General features: G+C 56.4%; 2 protein-coding genes across 4 annotated transcripts; one reads left to right on the top strand and one right to left on the bottom strand.

Annotated features, from left to right (window-relative positions):
* The first annotated feature begins 7,013 nt into the window (after positions 1-7,013).
* PLK3 (polo like kinase 3) lies at positions 7,014-12,425 on the top strand. Of its 2 annotated transcripts, XM_003891771.4 has the most exons (15): positions 7,014-7,725; positions 7,892-7,999; positions 8,088-8,204; positions 8,358-8,487; positions 8,577-8,664; positions 9,501-9,596; positions 9,696-9,894; positions 10,009-10,135; positions 10,344-10,435; positions 10,673-10,766; positions 10,905-10,988; positions 11,095-11,257; positions 11,406-11,535; positions 11,701-11,814; positions 11,924-12,425. In XM_003891771.4, exons 1-15 carry the CDS (start codon positions 7,516-7,518, stop codon positions 12,113-12,115), a joined length of 1,944 nt encoding a protein of 647 aa, XP_003891820.1. In that variant the 5' UTR covers positions 7,014-7,515; the 3' UTR covers positions 12,116-12,425. The 2 variants fall into 2 exon arrangements, with proteins under 2 accessions (XP_003891820.1, XP_021796536.1); XM_021940844.2 differs by lacking the exon at positions 11,924-12,425 and having other exon boundaries at positions 11,676-11,782.
* On the bottom strand, positions 12,350-14,047 carry TCTEX1D4 (Tctex1 domain containing 4). 2 transcript variants are annotated; one of them, XM_021940851.2, is made up of 3 exons: positions 13,933-14,047; positions 13,219-13,273; positions 12,350-13,114 (listed from the first exon to the last, which is right to left on the bottom strand). In XM_021940851.2, the coding sequence occupies exon 3, from the start codon at positions 13,101-13,103 to the stop codon at positions 12,438-12,440; it is 666 nt and encodes a 221-aa protein (XP_021796543.1). In that variant the 5' UTR covers positions 13,104-13,114; positions 13,219-13,273; positions 13,933-14,047; the 3' UTR covers positions 12,350-12,437. The 2 variants fall into 2 exon arrangements, with proteins under 2 accessions (XP_021796543.1, XP_017816477.1); XM_017960988.3 differs by having other exon boundaries at positions 12,350-13,110; positions 13,933-14,041.
* Positions 14,048-14,839: the final 792 nt, after the last annotated feature.

The raw sequence follows: 14,839 nt of genomic DNA on the forward strand, positions 1-14,839 counted from the left end.
CCTGACTGGAGTTACATTCTCCTTCGAGGTCTCCCATGTGAGATGTCAATATAAGGAAAGAACAGGACAGAGAGAGAGAGAGAGAGAGAGAATGTGTGTGTGTCTAGGACCTGACCTGGGGAGGGTGAGATACCAGCTCCTGGGCCTCAGGCATCATGCCAGGCAGTTCATTCCCATGCTGTGATCTGTGGCTTTCCTAGAGCATCTGGGCTGCTTACCACTTAAAGATGTTCTAGGGGCCGGGCGCGGTGGCTCAAGCCTGTAATCCTAGCACTTTGGGAGGCCGAGACGGGCGGATCATGAGGTCAGGAGATCAAGACCATCCTGGCTAACACGGTGAAACCCCGTCTCTACTAAAAAATACAAAAAAACTAGCCGGGCGAGGTGGCGGGCGCCTGTAGTCCCAGCTACTCGGGAGGCTGAGGCAGGAGAATGGCGTAAACCCGGGAGGCGGAGCTTGCAGTGAGCTGAGATCCGGCCACTGCACTCCAGCCTGGGCAACAGAGCGAGACTCCGTCTCCAAAAAAAAAAAAAAAAAAAAGATGTTCTAGGACTTGGAAAACCAGGTCCTGGGAGTGCAAGAGCTCAGGCTGTGTCTCCCTGACAGCTCTACCCCAGGAAGACCAGCTGGCTGCATTTCAGTCCTGTACCCCACCCGCACCTGTGGCCCTCACACCTCTGCTTGTTCCCAGCCCTGTGGTCTGTGAATTTCCCACAGAGCCCAGGATAAAAGTACATGACCTGAAGCCTCTGCCAGAGGAAGAGGGCGGTCCCCAGGCCCACCCAGTCCCTACCTCCTGAATCACCTTATCTCCCTTCTCTGCTGCTGACCAGTCCCTTTGTTTATGGTGCAGGAGAGGGAACCACTGAGCCCATAAATCACCTGCCCCACCTTTCCTTATCCTCCAGCTCTGCCTTTCCCTCCCTATTGGTCCTGCCCACCCATTCCCCTGTCCCCTCCTCACAACTGAGAGGTGGTTGTATAGCTTGGCAGTGAAATGGATTCTGGAGCCACACTGCCCAGGTTCCCAAGTCCATGCTTCACCGTGGCCACCAAAGTCACCAAGCTTTGTGACCTTGAGAAAGCCAATGAACCTTTTAAATTCCCTATGAGAGGCTGGGTGTGGTAGCTCATGCCTGTAATCCCAGCACTTTGGGAGGCCAAGGCAGGTGGATCACTTGAGGTCAGGAGTGAGACCAGCCTGACAAACATGGCAAAATCCTGTCACTACTAAAAATACAAAAATTAGCTGGGCTTGGTGGCAGGTGCCAGTAATCCCAGCTACTCAGAAGGTTGAGGTGAGAGAATCACTTGAATCTGGGAGGTGGAGGTTACAGTGAGCCCTGATCATACCATTGCACTCCAGCCTGGCCAACAGAGCAAGACTCCATCTCAAAAAAAAAAAAAAAAAAAAAAATTTCCCCATGGGGACATGCGGATGATGATGCCTGTCGCATGGAGTGGTTGTGAATATCAGGTGAGTTAATAGTATAAAGTGCTGACAAGAGCACCAGGTAAGTGGGAAGTGCTACTGTGGCTATCAGCACATCTCTTATTTCAGGTTGCCTTTATCCCTTCTACCTCTGCACCCACCAAGGACACCTGCCATCTCCTTATTGCTGAAGTCAATAGCCCTTCCCAAGTCCTAACCTTACCTTGCATCTCTCATTCTTGACCCTACTCCGTTGGCCTCTGTGACATGACACTCAAGAGATTCTGGCCCAAGCATGGTGGCTCATGCCTGTAATCCCAGCACTTTGGGAGGCCAAGGCGGGATCACTTGAGTCCAGGAATTCGAGACCAGCCTGGACAACATGGCAAAACCCTGTCTTTACAAAAATACAAAAAATTAGCCGGGTGTGGTGGTGCATGCCTCTAGTCCCAGCTACTTGGAGGCTGAGGTGGGAGGATCGCTTGAGCCAGGAGGTCGAGGCTGCAGTGAGCTGTGATTGTACCGCCTGCACTCCAGCCTGGGTGACAGAGTGAGACTCCATCTAAACAAACAACGACAAAAGACAGAGAGAACAAGAAGACAAGAGAATAAGCTCACAGCCCCAGCCCGGGTGTGGGCCCACCCAGCCCGTTGAGGGAGCCACAAGACAACAGCAAGAAAGGCCAGATGGGATTTCATTTTGTGCCTGAGTGGTGGCCCCTGCCAGGGTCCTGTGTGGCAGAGGTTAGAGAGGTAACATGGCCATGGATCAGACAGCCTGGGCTCAACCTTAAACCCCAGCCTGGGAGGAGAAGGGAACCCAGTCTTAGGCTCAGCACGTATGTGCTTGGCAGGAGCTCCTCAGCTTTGGGGAGGAGGCTCTAGGGAACCAGGCCACGAGGGCAAATCAGCTTTCTCTCCCAAGGAGCCTGTCCTAGCCCCCTCCTTCCCACTTCCCAGACCCACTGCCTGGCTATATTGTCAGACTTCACCTGAACTCACCAGGTTCAAAACTTAGGGCAGCTTGGGAACTTGGCAAATTGGGGAAGGAGCAAGTAGACCTTCACTCCTCCACACACATTGCAAAGCCTTTGGAGGTCTGGCCCCTGGACTGTTCCAGTCACCCTTCCCCCTTTCCTCCAGCTACTCTAAACTTTCAGTTTTTCCAAGGACCAATAGCTCTCACTCCAGGCCTCAAGGAGCATACTTTCTCCTCCTGTCCATCCTGTTCCTGGCTAACTCCTCCTCAGCTCTGAGGTTTCAACTTAGAAATTTCAGCCTACGTACATTCCCCAAACTGGGTGTGATCCCACCTCTGGGATCTCATAGGCCACCCCCATACCCTGTCTGTCTTCACCACTATAGCACTAATTACAGTCCAGTGTTGTTGTCCTACCTACAGGTCACTCTAGGGTGCAGCACAGGACCTGACACATAGAGGCTGCTCAAGAAAACGTTTGTTGAAAAAATGGACAAGTGGCCTGGCGCAGTGGCTCATGTCTGTAATCCCAGCACATTGGGAAGCCTAGGCAGGCGGATCACTTGAGGTCAGTAGTTCAAGACCAGCCTGACCAACATGGTGAAACTCCGTCTCTACTAAAAATACAAAAATTAGCCAGGCGTGGTGGCGGGGGCCTGTAACCCCAGCCACTCGGGAGGCTGAGGCACAAGAATCTCTTGAACCCGGGAGGTGGAGGTTGCAGTGAGCTGAGATTGTGTCACTGCACTCCAGCCTGGGCAACAGTGTGAGACTCTGTCTAAAAAAAACAAAAAAATAGTTAGCTGGGTGTGGTGGTGCATGCCTGTAATTCCAGCTACTCGGGGGGCTGAAGCAGGAGAATTGCTTGAACCCAGGAGGCGGAGGTTGCAGTGACCTGCCATCCTGTCACTGCATCACTGCACTCCAGCCTGGGTGACAGAGCGAGACTCTGTTTAAAAAAAAAAAAAAAAAATTAGCTGGGTGTGGTGGCATGCACCAGCTGTAGTCCCAGCTACTTGGGAGGCTGAGTTGGGAGGATTGCCTGAGCCAGGAAGGTGGAGGCTTCAGGGAGCCAGGATTACGCCACTACACTCCAGCCTGGGCCTCAGAGTGAAACCTTGTGTCAAAAAACAAAAAAAACAGAGTGTGTTAGATCTTGCTAGACTTGGTGATATAATTAAGAGGCCGTTATGGGCAGAACTGTGCCCCCTTCCAAAATTCATTTATATATATATATATTTTTTTCTTTTTCTTTTTCTTTTTTTTTTTTTTGAGACAGAGTCTCGCTCAGCCACCCAGGCTGGAGTGCAGTGGCGCGATCTCGGCTCACTGCAACCACCGTCTCCCAAGTCCAAGCAATTCTCCTGTCTCAGCCTCCCGAGTAGCTGGGATTACAGGCACCTGCCATCATGCCTGGCTAATTTTTGTATTTTAGTAGAGACAGGGTTTCACCACGTTGGCCAGGCTGGTCTCGAATTCCTGACCTCAGGTGATCCGCCCACCTCAGCCTCCCAGTACTGGGATTACAGGCATGAGCCACCGCACCCAGCCCTATATATATATTTGAGACAAGCTCTCTGTTGCCCAGGCTGGAGTGTAGCAGCATGATCATGACTCACTGTAGCCTAGACCTCCAGGGCTCAAGGGATTCTCCCACCTCAGCCTCCCAAGTCGCTGGGATTACAGGTGTGCACCACCACACTCCAGCTAATTTTTGTTTTGTTTTGGAGACAGAATCTCCATCTGTCACCCAGGCTGGCGTGCAGTGGTGTGATCTCAGCTCAATGCAACCTCCATCTCCTGGGTTCAAGTGAGTCTTATGCCTCAGCCTCCCGAGTAACTGGGACTACAGGCGTGAGCCACTAGGCCCCAATAAATTTTGTATTTTTTTTTTTAAGACGGAGTCTCACTCTGTCACACTCAGGCTGGAGTGCAGTGGCATGCTGCCTCCTGGGTTCAAGCGATTCTCCTGCCTCAGCCTCCAGAGTAGCTGGGATTACAGGCGCCTGCCGCCATGCCTGGCTAACTTTTTTTTTTTTTTTTTTTTTTTTGAGATAGAGTCTCACTTTGTCACCCAAGCTGGAGGGCAATGGCACGATATTGGCTCACTACAACCTCCACCTTCCAGGTTCAAGCGATTCTCCTGCCTCAGCCTCCTGAGTAGCTGGGATTACAGGTGGGAGCCACCACACCAGGCTAATTTTTGTATTATTAGTAGAGATAGGGTTTCACCATGTTGGTCAGGCTGGTTTCGAACTCCTGGCCTCAGGTGATCTGCCTGCCTCCCTAAGTGCTGGGATTACAGGTGTGAGCCACTGTGACTGACCCAATTTTTGTATTTTTTTTTTTTTTAGTAGAGAAGGGGGTTTTACTGTGTTTCCCAGGCTGGTCTCAAACTCCTGTACTCAAGTGATCTGCCTGTCTCAGCCTCCCAAAGTGCTGGGATTACAGGCATGAGCCACCACTGCACGGCCCCCAAATTTATTTATTTTATTATTATTATATTATTATTATTATTATTTTAGACAGAGTCTCCCTCTGTTGCCAGACTGGAATGTAGTGTCGCGATCTCAGCTTACTGCAACCTCCCTCTCCTGGGTTCAAGCAATTCTTGAATCGCTTTTTTGAGACTCTGTCTCAAAAAAAAAAAAAAAATATATATATATATATATATATATATTTGAATTTTGGGCCAGGCAGAGTGGCTCACACCTGTAATCCCAGCACTTTGGGAGGGCCGAGGTGGATGGATCACAAGGTCAGGAGTTCAAGACCAGCCTGGCCAATATGGTGAAACCCTGTCTCTACTAAAAAATACAAAAATTAGCTGGACATGGTGGCACGAGCCTGTAATCCAGGCTACTCTGGAGGCTGGGGCAGGAGAATCCCTTGAATCCGAGAGGCGGAGGTTGCAGTGAGCAGAGATTGTGTCACTGCATTCCAGCCTGGGCAACAGAGCAAGACTCCGTCTCAAAAAACAAACAAAACAAAACAAAATAAATAACATTGCAAAATTGAATATGCCCTTTGACTCTCTAAATGCCTCAGATCCATTTACCCTGGAGATTTGTCCTTTCTAGCCCCACCACCATCTCCCCCTGGAAGATTGCTGACCTGTAAGGATAAAGACCAGACACTTGAGCAGACACTTAGGGTCTTCCTGCCCATCCCTATCCCCCACTCGCCCTCAGTCATTTTGGCTACTAGTGTTTCTCCACATCTGAGGCTGTCCTGGGTCTCCCTTCAGTGGTCATGAAGGACAAGGTTGGAGAAGTTGGCGCTCATGGGTCTGATGAGGGATTGGGTGGGATCCCTCTAACAGCATATGGAGGGGGATGAAATGGGCATGAGACCAAAGGCCAGGAGAGCAGCAAGGAGCTGTGGCAATCATCCTGACAAGAGAGACTGTGGCCCAGGCCAGGGTGTGAGGGGAAGATAGAGCCAAGGGAATAGATATCAGAGCTATCTGGGAGATAAAATTGACAGGAATCAGGTACTCAGCAAATATTCGTTGACTTTCCTGGCTACTCTTTCTAAAGTAGGCTCTTCGTTTGCTCTTCTGTTTATTCTTCCTCCATAGCACTTTTCACAGCCTGCAATTACCTTCTTTATCTGCTTGCCTATTGTCTGTTTCCATCAAGCAGAATGTAAACTAAATGAGGGCTGCAAGCTTGATTAGTTTTATTTGAGATAGTGTCCAGCACTTAGCAGATGCTCTCAATAAATCTTTTGAGGAATGGCATGGTAATTGATTGGCTGGTGCAGAGGGAGGGCAGAGAGGTGAGAGACAAGGCTAGGAGACCTGTGGTCTTGGGCCTCTGTCTTGGGCATTGCGCAGGGGTCTAGGGGTCCACATGGTCCAGAGACTAGCTGCCCAATTGCCCGTGTCTAGCATTTGAGAAAATCCAATTCCCGGCCAGGCACGGTGGCTCACGCCTGTAATCCCAACACTTTGGGAGGCTGAAGCGGGCAGATCACCTGAGGCTGGGAGTTCCAGATCAGTCTGACCAACGTGGAGAAACCCTATCTCTACTTAAAAAAAAAAATACAAAATTAGCCAGGTGTGATGGCGCACGCCTGTAATCCCAGCTGCTTGGGAGGCTGAGGCAGGAGAATCGCTAAACTTGGAAGGCAGAGTTTGGGGTGAGTCAAGATCGCGCCATTGCACTCCAGCCTGGGCAACAAGAGCGAAACTCTGTCTCAAAAAAAAAAAAAAGAAAAAAAAAGAAAAAAGAAAATCCAATTCCCATTCACTTTCTGGCCTTCTGGCTGCTGACCCAGGCCCGCGGGTATTTTCAGAGGAAGGGAATTGGGGACCCCGCAGGAACCCGAAATCTGCCCCTCAAGAGTGTAGAAGTGGGTTGCGGAAGATGTGGCCTGGAGCATGGTAAAAGGGTCCAGTCTCTGCTTGACTCCTAAACCTGGCAAGGCAGCCCTCAGGCCAGGCAAGCCAGGCGCGAGACTGTGCCTTCCTTCCAGGCCCTAAAGAGGGCAGCACTGGGCCGGGCCCCGGGCGAGGGCGAGGGACACACGCGGTCCGGCACACTGAAAGGGGAGTGTCGGGTGACACGCCTGGGGAAAAGCGAGCGCCGCCCCTGCCTCTTAGCTGCTGGCTGGAACGCTGATCTATCTAGTTGCTGGGGGACGCCCCCAGATGCCCGGGCCCCACTCGGACTTCAGCACACGCCCCGAAGGATGGGGAAAGAGGCCCCCATGAGCGGGACTCGCAGTGGCCAAGGAGGGGTGAGAAGCGGACAGGGATCAGCTGGCCCCGGCGGCCTGGTCGCACCTGCATAGTGACGAGCTGCCGGGCTGCGCCCCGGGGCGCAGCCAGGAGGCGGGGCCTGGCAGTGCGTTGGGTGGGGGAGGAGCTTCTGGGTGATGTAAGGCCGGGCATGGGAGGGGCCTCTCCTCGACTCGCTGCCAGGAAGGGGGCGGGACTCTTGGTGACGAGACGCCGGGGAGGGGGCAGGCGTTCATTGATAAAAACGCTGGGCTCCCCCGGGCGCGAGCGCAGCGTAGCAAATACAGGCAGCGCCACGCGCGGCCGGGGCCGGGCGGAACCGAGAAGAAGCCGGGCCCGCGCTGCGACGCGCCGCCCGCATGGAGCCCGCCACCGGTTTCCTGTCCCCTCGCCCCTTCCAGCGTGCGGCCGCCGAGCCCGCTCCCCCGGCCGGACCCGGGCCGCCTCCGAGTGCCTTGCCCGGACCTGAGCTGGAGATGCTGGCCGGGCTACCGACGTCAGACCCCGGGCGCCTCATCACGGACCCGCGCAGTGGCCGCACCTACTTCAAAGGCCGCTTGTTGGGCAAGGTGGGCCGGGGGACGTCCGCGGGGTGGTGATGGTGGAGGTAGGGGTCTCGGCCGGCCTCATTTCTGGCACCAAGCCGGGCGTGGCCACTTGACCCCCAACGCGGGGACGCCCGCGGGCCAGAGTCGGCCCCCCTGGAACACCCAGCCTGACGCCCCCTCTTCACAGGGGGGCTTCGCCCGCTGCTACGAGGCCACTGACACAGAGACTGGCAGCGCCTACGCTGTCAAAGTCATCCCGCAGAGCCGCGTCGCCAAGCCGCATCAGCGCGAGAAGGTAGGTCCAGGCTCAGCGGGCGAGGGGTGGGGTGGGGACGGTGGCATGGGAACCATGGAAGGATGACGACCCTGCGCCCTCATCGCAGATCCTAAATGAGATTGAGCTGCACCGAGACCTGCAGCACCGCCACATCGTGCGTTTTTCGCACCACTTTGAGGACGCTGACAACATCTACATTTTCCTGGAGCTCTGCAGTCGAAAGGTGAAAGATGGTGATACCCGCAGGGATGAGGGTGAGGGAGAGAAGAGAGTCTTAAGACCCAAAGCTCGGGCCTTGTTTCTTCCTCTGGGAGCACAGATGGAGGGGAAGGGGGAGGGAGGGCTCACCAGGGGCTGAGGCAATGGCTCTTTGCAGTCCCTGGCCCACATCTGGAAGGCCCGGCACACCCTGTTGGAGCCAGAAGTGCGCTACTACCTGCGGCAGATCCTTTCCGGCCTCAAGTACTTGCACCAGCGCGGCATCTTGCACCGGGACCTCAAGTTGGGTGAGACTCCTGAGCCTGGAGGATGGGAGGTTGGGGAGGGAGGGAGGAAGGAAGGAAAGAATCTGACACACCTCTCTTTCCCCATCTAGGAAATTTTTTCATCACTGAGAACATGGAACTGAAGGTGGGGGATTTTGGGCTGGCAGCCCGGTTGGAGCCTCCGGAGCAGAGGAAGAAGTGAGTTTTGAAGAAAGGAGCCTGTGTGTGATACAGATGACATGCGTGACAGACAGTGCATATGTATGTGGGAGGCAAGGTGACTGCTTGATGTGTGTATGAGATAAATGGGAAGGGATGAGGGGCTGTTTATGCATGTGTGAAGGTGGAGGTGGCAGCCTGTGTTACCGGGACCAGTGGAGAGGGGTAGAATCCTATAGGTGTGTGACACAGATAGGGTAGGTAACCCTGAGTCCCTGAGACAGATAGGGGTGTACAGATTCTTGGAGGCATATGACTTACCCTTCGTGTGGATGGGGGAAGGTTACAGGCAGCGTGTGTGTGTGTGTGTGTGTGTGTGTGAGAGACAGACTGAGAGTGTGGGAATGGTAGAATATGACACTGGGTGTAAGAAGACCCTGCTGTGGCCATCGTATTTTGTGTGTGTGACACAGACAGCATATGTGGCAGATAAGTGTTTATGGGGGTTGTGACAGCTGGTGTTGGTGTGTGTGTGGCACAAACCATGGGAGGTGACAGCCTGATGACTGTCTGAGAGACAGGAGTGCAGGAAGGGGGAAGGGATCAGCTGTGGACTCTCTGTGTTGACCCTGGAGGAGGGGACTGGGCTGGGGGTCAGGCCCTCCCCCTGTCATGAAGAGCAGCTGAGCAGCTGGGCCAGGCGGGTGGGCGGGGACTCAGCTGCCATCCCTGGCATCCATTGTCCCAGGACAAGCAGGAGTTCTCTGGCCTTTGGTGACAGGCAGCTGCTTTGTCTGGACTCACAGTGGGGGAAGGGGTGGGGGGGCTGCTGGGCTGGGTCTCAGCCTTTTCTCCTCCTCCCCACCCTCTTTCAGGACCATCTGTGGCACCCCCAACTATGTGGCTCCAGAAGTGCTACTGAGACAGGGCCATGGGCCCGAGGCGGATGTGTGGTCACTGGGCTGTGTCATGTGAGTCGCAGGGTCCAGGTTCGGCAGCAGACAGGTGGTGGGTGTGTGGGTGGGGTATCCCCTCCACTTTACTCCTGACCCCTTGGCCCTGCCCTATAGGTACACGCTGCTCTGTGGGAGCCCTCCCTTTGAGACAGCTGACCTGAAGGAGACGTACCGCTGCATCAAGCAGGTTCACTACACGCTGCCTGCCAGCCTCTCACTGCCTGCTCGGCAGCTCCTGGCTGCCATCCTTCGGGCCTCACCCCGAGACCGCCCCTCTATTGACCAGATCTTGCGCCATGACTTCTTTACCAAGGTCTGTGGCTCCCCAGACCTCTAAGTCCATCTGCGTATTCCCAGGGATTGAAAGAGTGCAGGTGACAGGGCCCCTGGAGCCCCTCTTCTCTGTTCACACGGCTCCCCTCCCTAGGGCTACACCCCCGATCGACTCCCTATCAGCAGCTGCGTGACAGTCCCAGACCTGACACCCCCCAACCCGGCTAGGAGTCTGTTTGCCAAAGTTACCAAGAGCCTCTTTGGCAGAAAGAAGAACAAGAGTGAGTCTGGGGTGTCAGTGGGTTGAGGGGGCAGAGCAGCAGAGCAGCTTGTCCCATTCGTCTCGGGTGTGTGAGTGTGGGTACCTGGCAACTCCTGGGGAGAGCATGTGCAGTACAGGCACTTGGGGAGGCCAATCTCTGTGTCATCCCTGTGGGAAGTGGAGGGGCTGGGCAGGATACTGAGGATGGTATCATCCTTCACCCCCAGGTAAGAATCATGCCCAGGAGAGGGACGAGGTCTCCTGTTTGGTAAGCGGCCTCATGCGCACGTCGGTTGGCCATCAGGATGCCAGGCAAGAGGTGAGGCGCTCGCGTGGACACTGTTCCCCTGACTCACCCTCACCCTAGCAGCTGAGGGAAGCCCAGGATAAAAGGCTGCTGAAGCATCCAACCTCGTGGTGGCCTAATTGGCTGTGTGTCACCAGCCTGGCAAGGCTGACCTGGGGTGCCCTGGGAGGCAGGGCAGGGCCGGGCCATGGACTCAAGGGTTTGGATTTTGGGGCCTGTCTCACTCCCTTTCCCTGCCCAACCCTCCAGGCTCCAGCAGCTTCTGGCCCAGCCCCTGTCAGCCTGGTAGAGACAGCACCTGAGGACAGCTCACCCCGTGGGACACTGGCAAGCAGTGGAGATGGTGAGGAGCCAGGGAGGATGAGAGGTGCCACAGGTTGCTGGAGCTGAGATCAGGGACCAGAGGGAAGGAGTGGGCAGAGGGGCCTGGCCTGGGTCCTGGGGTGCTAATTCCTAAATCTCCGTGCCCTGTCTCCTTCAGGATTTGAAGAAGGTCTGACTGTGGCCACAGTAGTGGAGTCAGCCCTCTGTGCGCTGAGAAACTGTGTGGCCTTCATGCCCCCAGGTAAGGCTGGGGTCTGGTACATGCTGCTGTGGTGGGAGTTCTGTGGCTGGGAGTTCTGCTCCTGGCAGCCAGGAGCAGGTCCTGACTCCCTCCTTTCCCATGACAGCGGAACAGAACCCGGCCCCGCTGGCCCAGCCAGAGCCTCTGGTGTGGGTCAGCAAGTGGGTTGACTACTCCAATAAGTTCGGCTTTGGGTATCAACTGTCCAGCCGCCGTGTGGCTGTGCTCTTCAATGATGGCACACATATGGCCCTGTCAGCCAACAGAAAGTAAGTGCTGTTATGGGGTGCCTTGTATTCAGGCCACTAACCCAGCAGGGCCGCACCCTCCTGCGTGCTCCTGGGCTCAGGGGTCTGGGTTTCTCAGGGGAGGGGCATCGGTGTAGGGCTCCCTCTGACCTCTGCCTCCCCATTCTAGGACTGTGCACTACAACCCCACCAGCACAAAGCACTTCTCCTTCTCCGTGGGTGCTGTGCCCCGGGCCCTGCAGCCTCAGCTGGGTATCCTGCGGTACTTCACCTCCTACATGGAGCAGCACCTCATGAAGGTGTGAGGGCTGGGGCTGTGGTACATTGAAAACTAACCCATCCTGAGCTCTCTGATTCCCCCTTGGTGGTGGTGGGGGTGCTCCAAGCTAGAGGATAAGACATACACTAATGGGGAGGGGGCTGTCTCACGCTGGATCAGTGACCTGCTCCGATCCTGCTCCCAGGGTGGAGATCTGCCCAGTGTGGAAGAGGTAGAGGTGCCTGCTCCACCCTTGCTGCTGCAGTGGGTCAAGACGGACCAGGCTCTCCTCATGCTGTTTAGTGATGGCACTGTCCAGGTAAGAGCCTATCCAGGAGTTTCGGGGAAGGTCTGGGAGGCCCAGGGTGCTGGGGAGGAAGCTGGGTCTGGAGCCTAGGTCCTGACCACTGTCATGCTCCTGTGTGCAGGTGAACTTCTACGGGGATCACACCAAGCTGATTCTCAGTGGCTGGGAGCCCCTCCTTGTGACTTTTGTAGCCCGAAATCGTAGTGCTTGTACTTACCTCGCTTCCCACCTTCGGCAGCTGGGCTGCTCTCCAGACCTGCGGCAGCGACTCCGCTATGCTCTGCGCCTGCTCCGGGACCGCAGCCCAGCCTAGGACCCAAGCCCTGAGGCCTGAGGCCTGTGCCTGTAAGGCTCTGGCCCTTGCCTTTGTGGCCCTCCCCCTTCCTTTGGTGCCTCACTGGGGGCTTTGGGCCGAATCCCCCAGGGAATCAGGGACCAGCTTTACTGGAGTTGGGGGCGGCTTGTCTTCGCTGGCTCCTACCCCCTCTCCAAGATAAGCCTGAGCCTTAGCTCCCAGCTAGGGGGCGTTATTTATGGACCACTTTTATTTATTGTCAGACACTTATTTATTGTTATGAGCCCCAGGGGGGCCTCCTCCTAGGATAATAAACAATTTTGCAGAATTGGACTCCCCCTCACTCGCAGTAGAGCCCGTGGACCGTGGCCACCGCGAAGAGCGAGGTGTTGGTATAAGAGACCGAGGCCAGCCCATCGCGCGCCACGTCCCAGAGTGCGCGGCTGACCACGTGAATGCCCTGGCCCGCTCGCGGCCCCAGCACCACGCTGCACACCAGCTTGTACCGCGGCGGGCTAAGCTCGCGCAGGCGAACGTGCACCTGCTCGCAGAGCTCCTTCACCAGCCTCGCGGCCTCAGCACTGGAGTAGCACGCGTCGCGCAGCCCTGCGGACAGTGCCGCCTCCAGGGCACGCTGTGCGCGCGCAGCCTCCCAGCGCTCCCCGGGCACCGGCTCCGTGCGGTAGGAGGGCGCCACCTGACGGGCGGGCGCCAGAGGCAACCCTGAGAAGCTGACCCGTGAGCCCAGAGGGGGCACCGGGCCCAGGGATGGCCGCCGACCCCCAGGACCCGCGCCTGGCCCGGCCAGCGAGTTACGACGGGAGAAGGACGTGGCCAGGCCCAGCATGGAGCCCCGGCGAGAGGCCGGGCCAGGACCTGGACCTGCCGGTCGCTCCTCATCAATGCTGGGCAGGCGGCCTCGGGGCCGCACTGGTGAGGGTTTCGGCCCGTAGTCTTTGGCATTCTCCTCCTCCTGGCGTCCCGGCGGCAGAGGCCTGCTGGCCATGGACCTGCTGGCTAGAGGACCCACACTCAGGGTGGCCTTCCCTGGGCATCTGTCTACCCACCCCAGCCTCCTGCTCAGTGATGTCAAGGGTTTTTACCTTCTACTCCCTTCTTACCTGTGTTTTAGAACAAGTGGATCATATAGTCCCAGGCTGCCTGGGTTCCTAGGTGCTGAGAAGGTTAAAGGTTGTTAGACACATGAGCAAGGGACAGGAGGCTGCTGGGACTGGGATCCTGGGCTAGTCCCTGCCTGCTGAGCTCCTTCTCTGGGCACTATGGAGGTTAGCCAGGTACGCTCAGAGTCTTAGAGACTGCCAGTTCTCCCTTCCACCCTACTTCTCTGGAAGGAGAAGCAGGCCTCTGCCTCAGCCTGGACCATGGAGGCAGTGCCTCCAACCCCTAACCAGGAAAGACTGACAGATCACCTCTTTCAACCCCACAGATCCTTCCAGCCCTGGGGGTGTTGAATCCAGTCATCTTCCACCCAGATCTACTCTAGGGTGGCTGGCACAAAGGTCTCCCCTACACCTGGCCCAGGCTGAGGGCAGACGACTTGTGAAGCCCCTTCCACCTTCTGCCTTTGGCCTCTGATCCCACTTCCTCCAGAATCAGTTCTGGGATGGCTGCCCTCTGCTCCCGAAACTCCCTCAGGCACCTGAGTCACCTGCAGGCTTTGGCTTCTGAGTTCTGTCAGGCTCCACAGCCCTGGCCCCACTGGCCTGAAGGGCAAGTGGGAGGGGAAGGACCTGTGTTGTGGAGTTGCCATGGGTTGCTGGAGCAAACACTCCTCCCTCTAAGGATCCCTCCCTCCAGTCCGGCTCTGGCTTAACCTGAGAGCCCTGTTAACGATGAGCATGTGCTGCGCGTGGGGTCATCAGGGAGAGCGGCCGACAGGGTCTTGCAGCTCAGTGGCAAACTTCCTAAGCGCAGGCGACAGAGGGGCAGATGTAGAGGGAGGCTGTGGTCAGAAAGGCTTCGTCCTACCCCAGGGCGCTTGAGCCAGGGCCCGTTTTCTCCCCTTGTGGAGACTGGCCATTATGAACAAGTCACAGAGGCCTAGGATAGGGGGAGATCTTGAGGCTGCGGGGGCGGTGGCTCAGGAATCCAGAGTCTGGGCCCACAGGAAGGAACACGTCATGGCTCTGTTGACTCCCCGTCAGTCAGCCTCGACAAGGACAAACATTTCCGCTCCCGGCGCACAGTTAGGGTGGGGCTTGGATGACTTCCTCAGTTCAGGGCTATGTGCGGGGGAGGGGAGGTCCATTGGCTCAGCTGGTAGGAACCAGGCCTTACAAAGTGGCAGTGACTCGGCGGTGAACACCGAGTCCAGCCTCGTGACCCTTGCTGACCCAAGTGTCCTGGGGCTTGTCCCTAGCTGGCTACACCTCTTGTGTGCCCTAGTACCTAGATTTCCCCAGAGGCTGTGACACCTCTGCCAGAGCTGACAACTCATGTGACTCCCCCTCTGGCGGGGACGGGACTGTCCCCTCCCAAACAAGCCAGGTCTGGGCCCTGACCCATCTATGGGGGCGAGGATTTTCCCTGTTGAGTGGGGGATTCCCAGGCCTGGCTAAGCAGATCCTGACCCTGTGTGCCTGTGGAGGAGGGAAGGGTTATGAGGGTAAGGAGTTTGAACTCTGAACCTAGGGCAGGCTCGGCTTCGGGGGCTAAGACCCTCCTACGGCGCTTAGTGCCCCCTAAGGGCTGAAGTTTTCCTTGGGCCTGCCCGGGAGATGG

The sequence above is a fragment of the Papio anubis genome, chromosome 1 (genome assembly GCF_008728515.1).
Source record: "Papio anubis isolate 15944 chromosome 1, Panubis1.0, whole genome shotgun sequence".
In the NCBI taxonomy this organism is placed as follows: domain Eukaryota; kingdom Metazoa; phylum Chordata; class Mammalia; order Primates; family Cercopithecidae; genus Papio; species Papio anubis.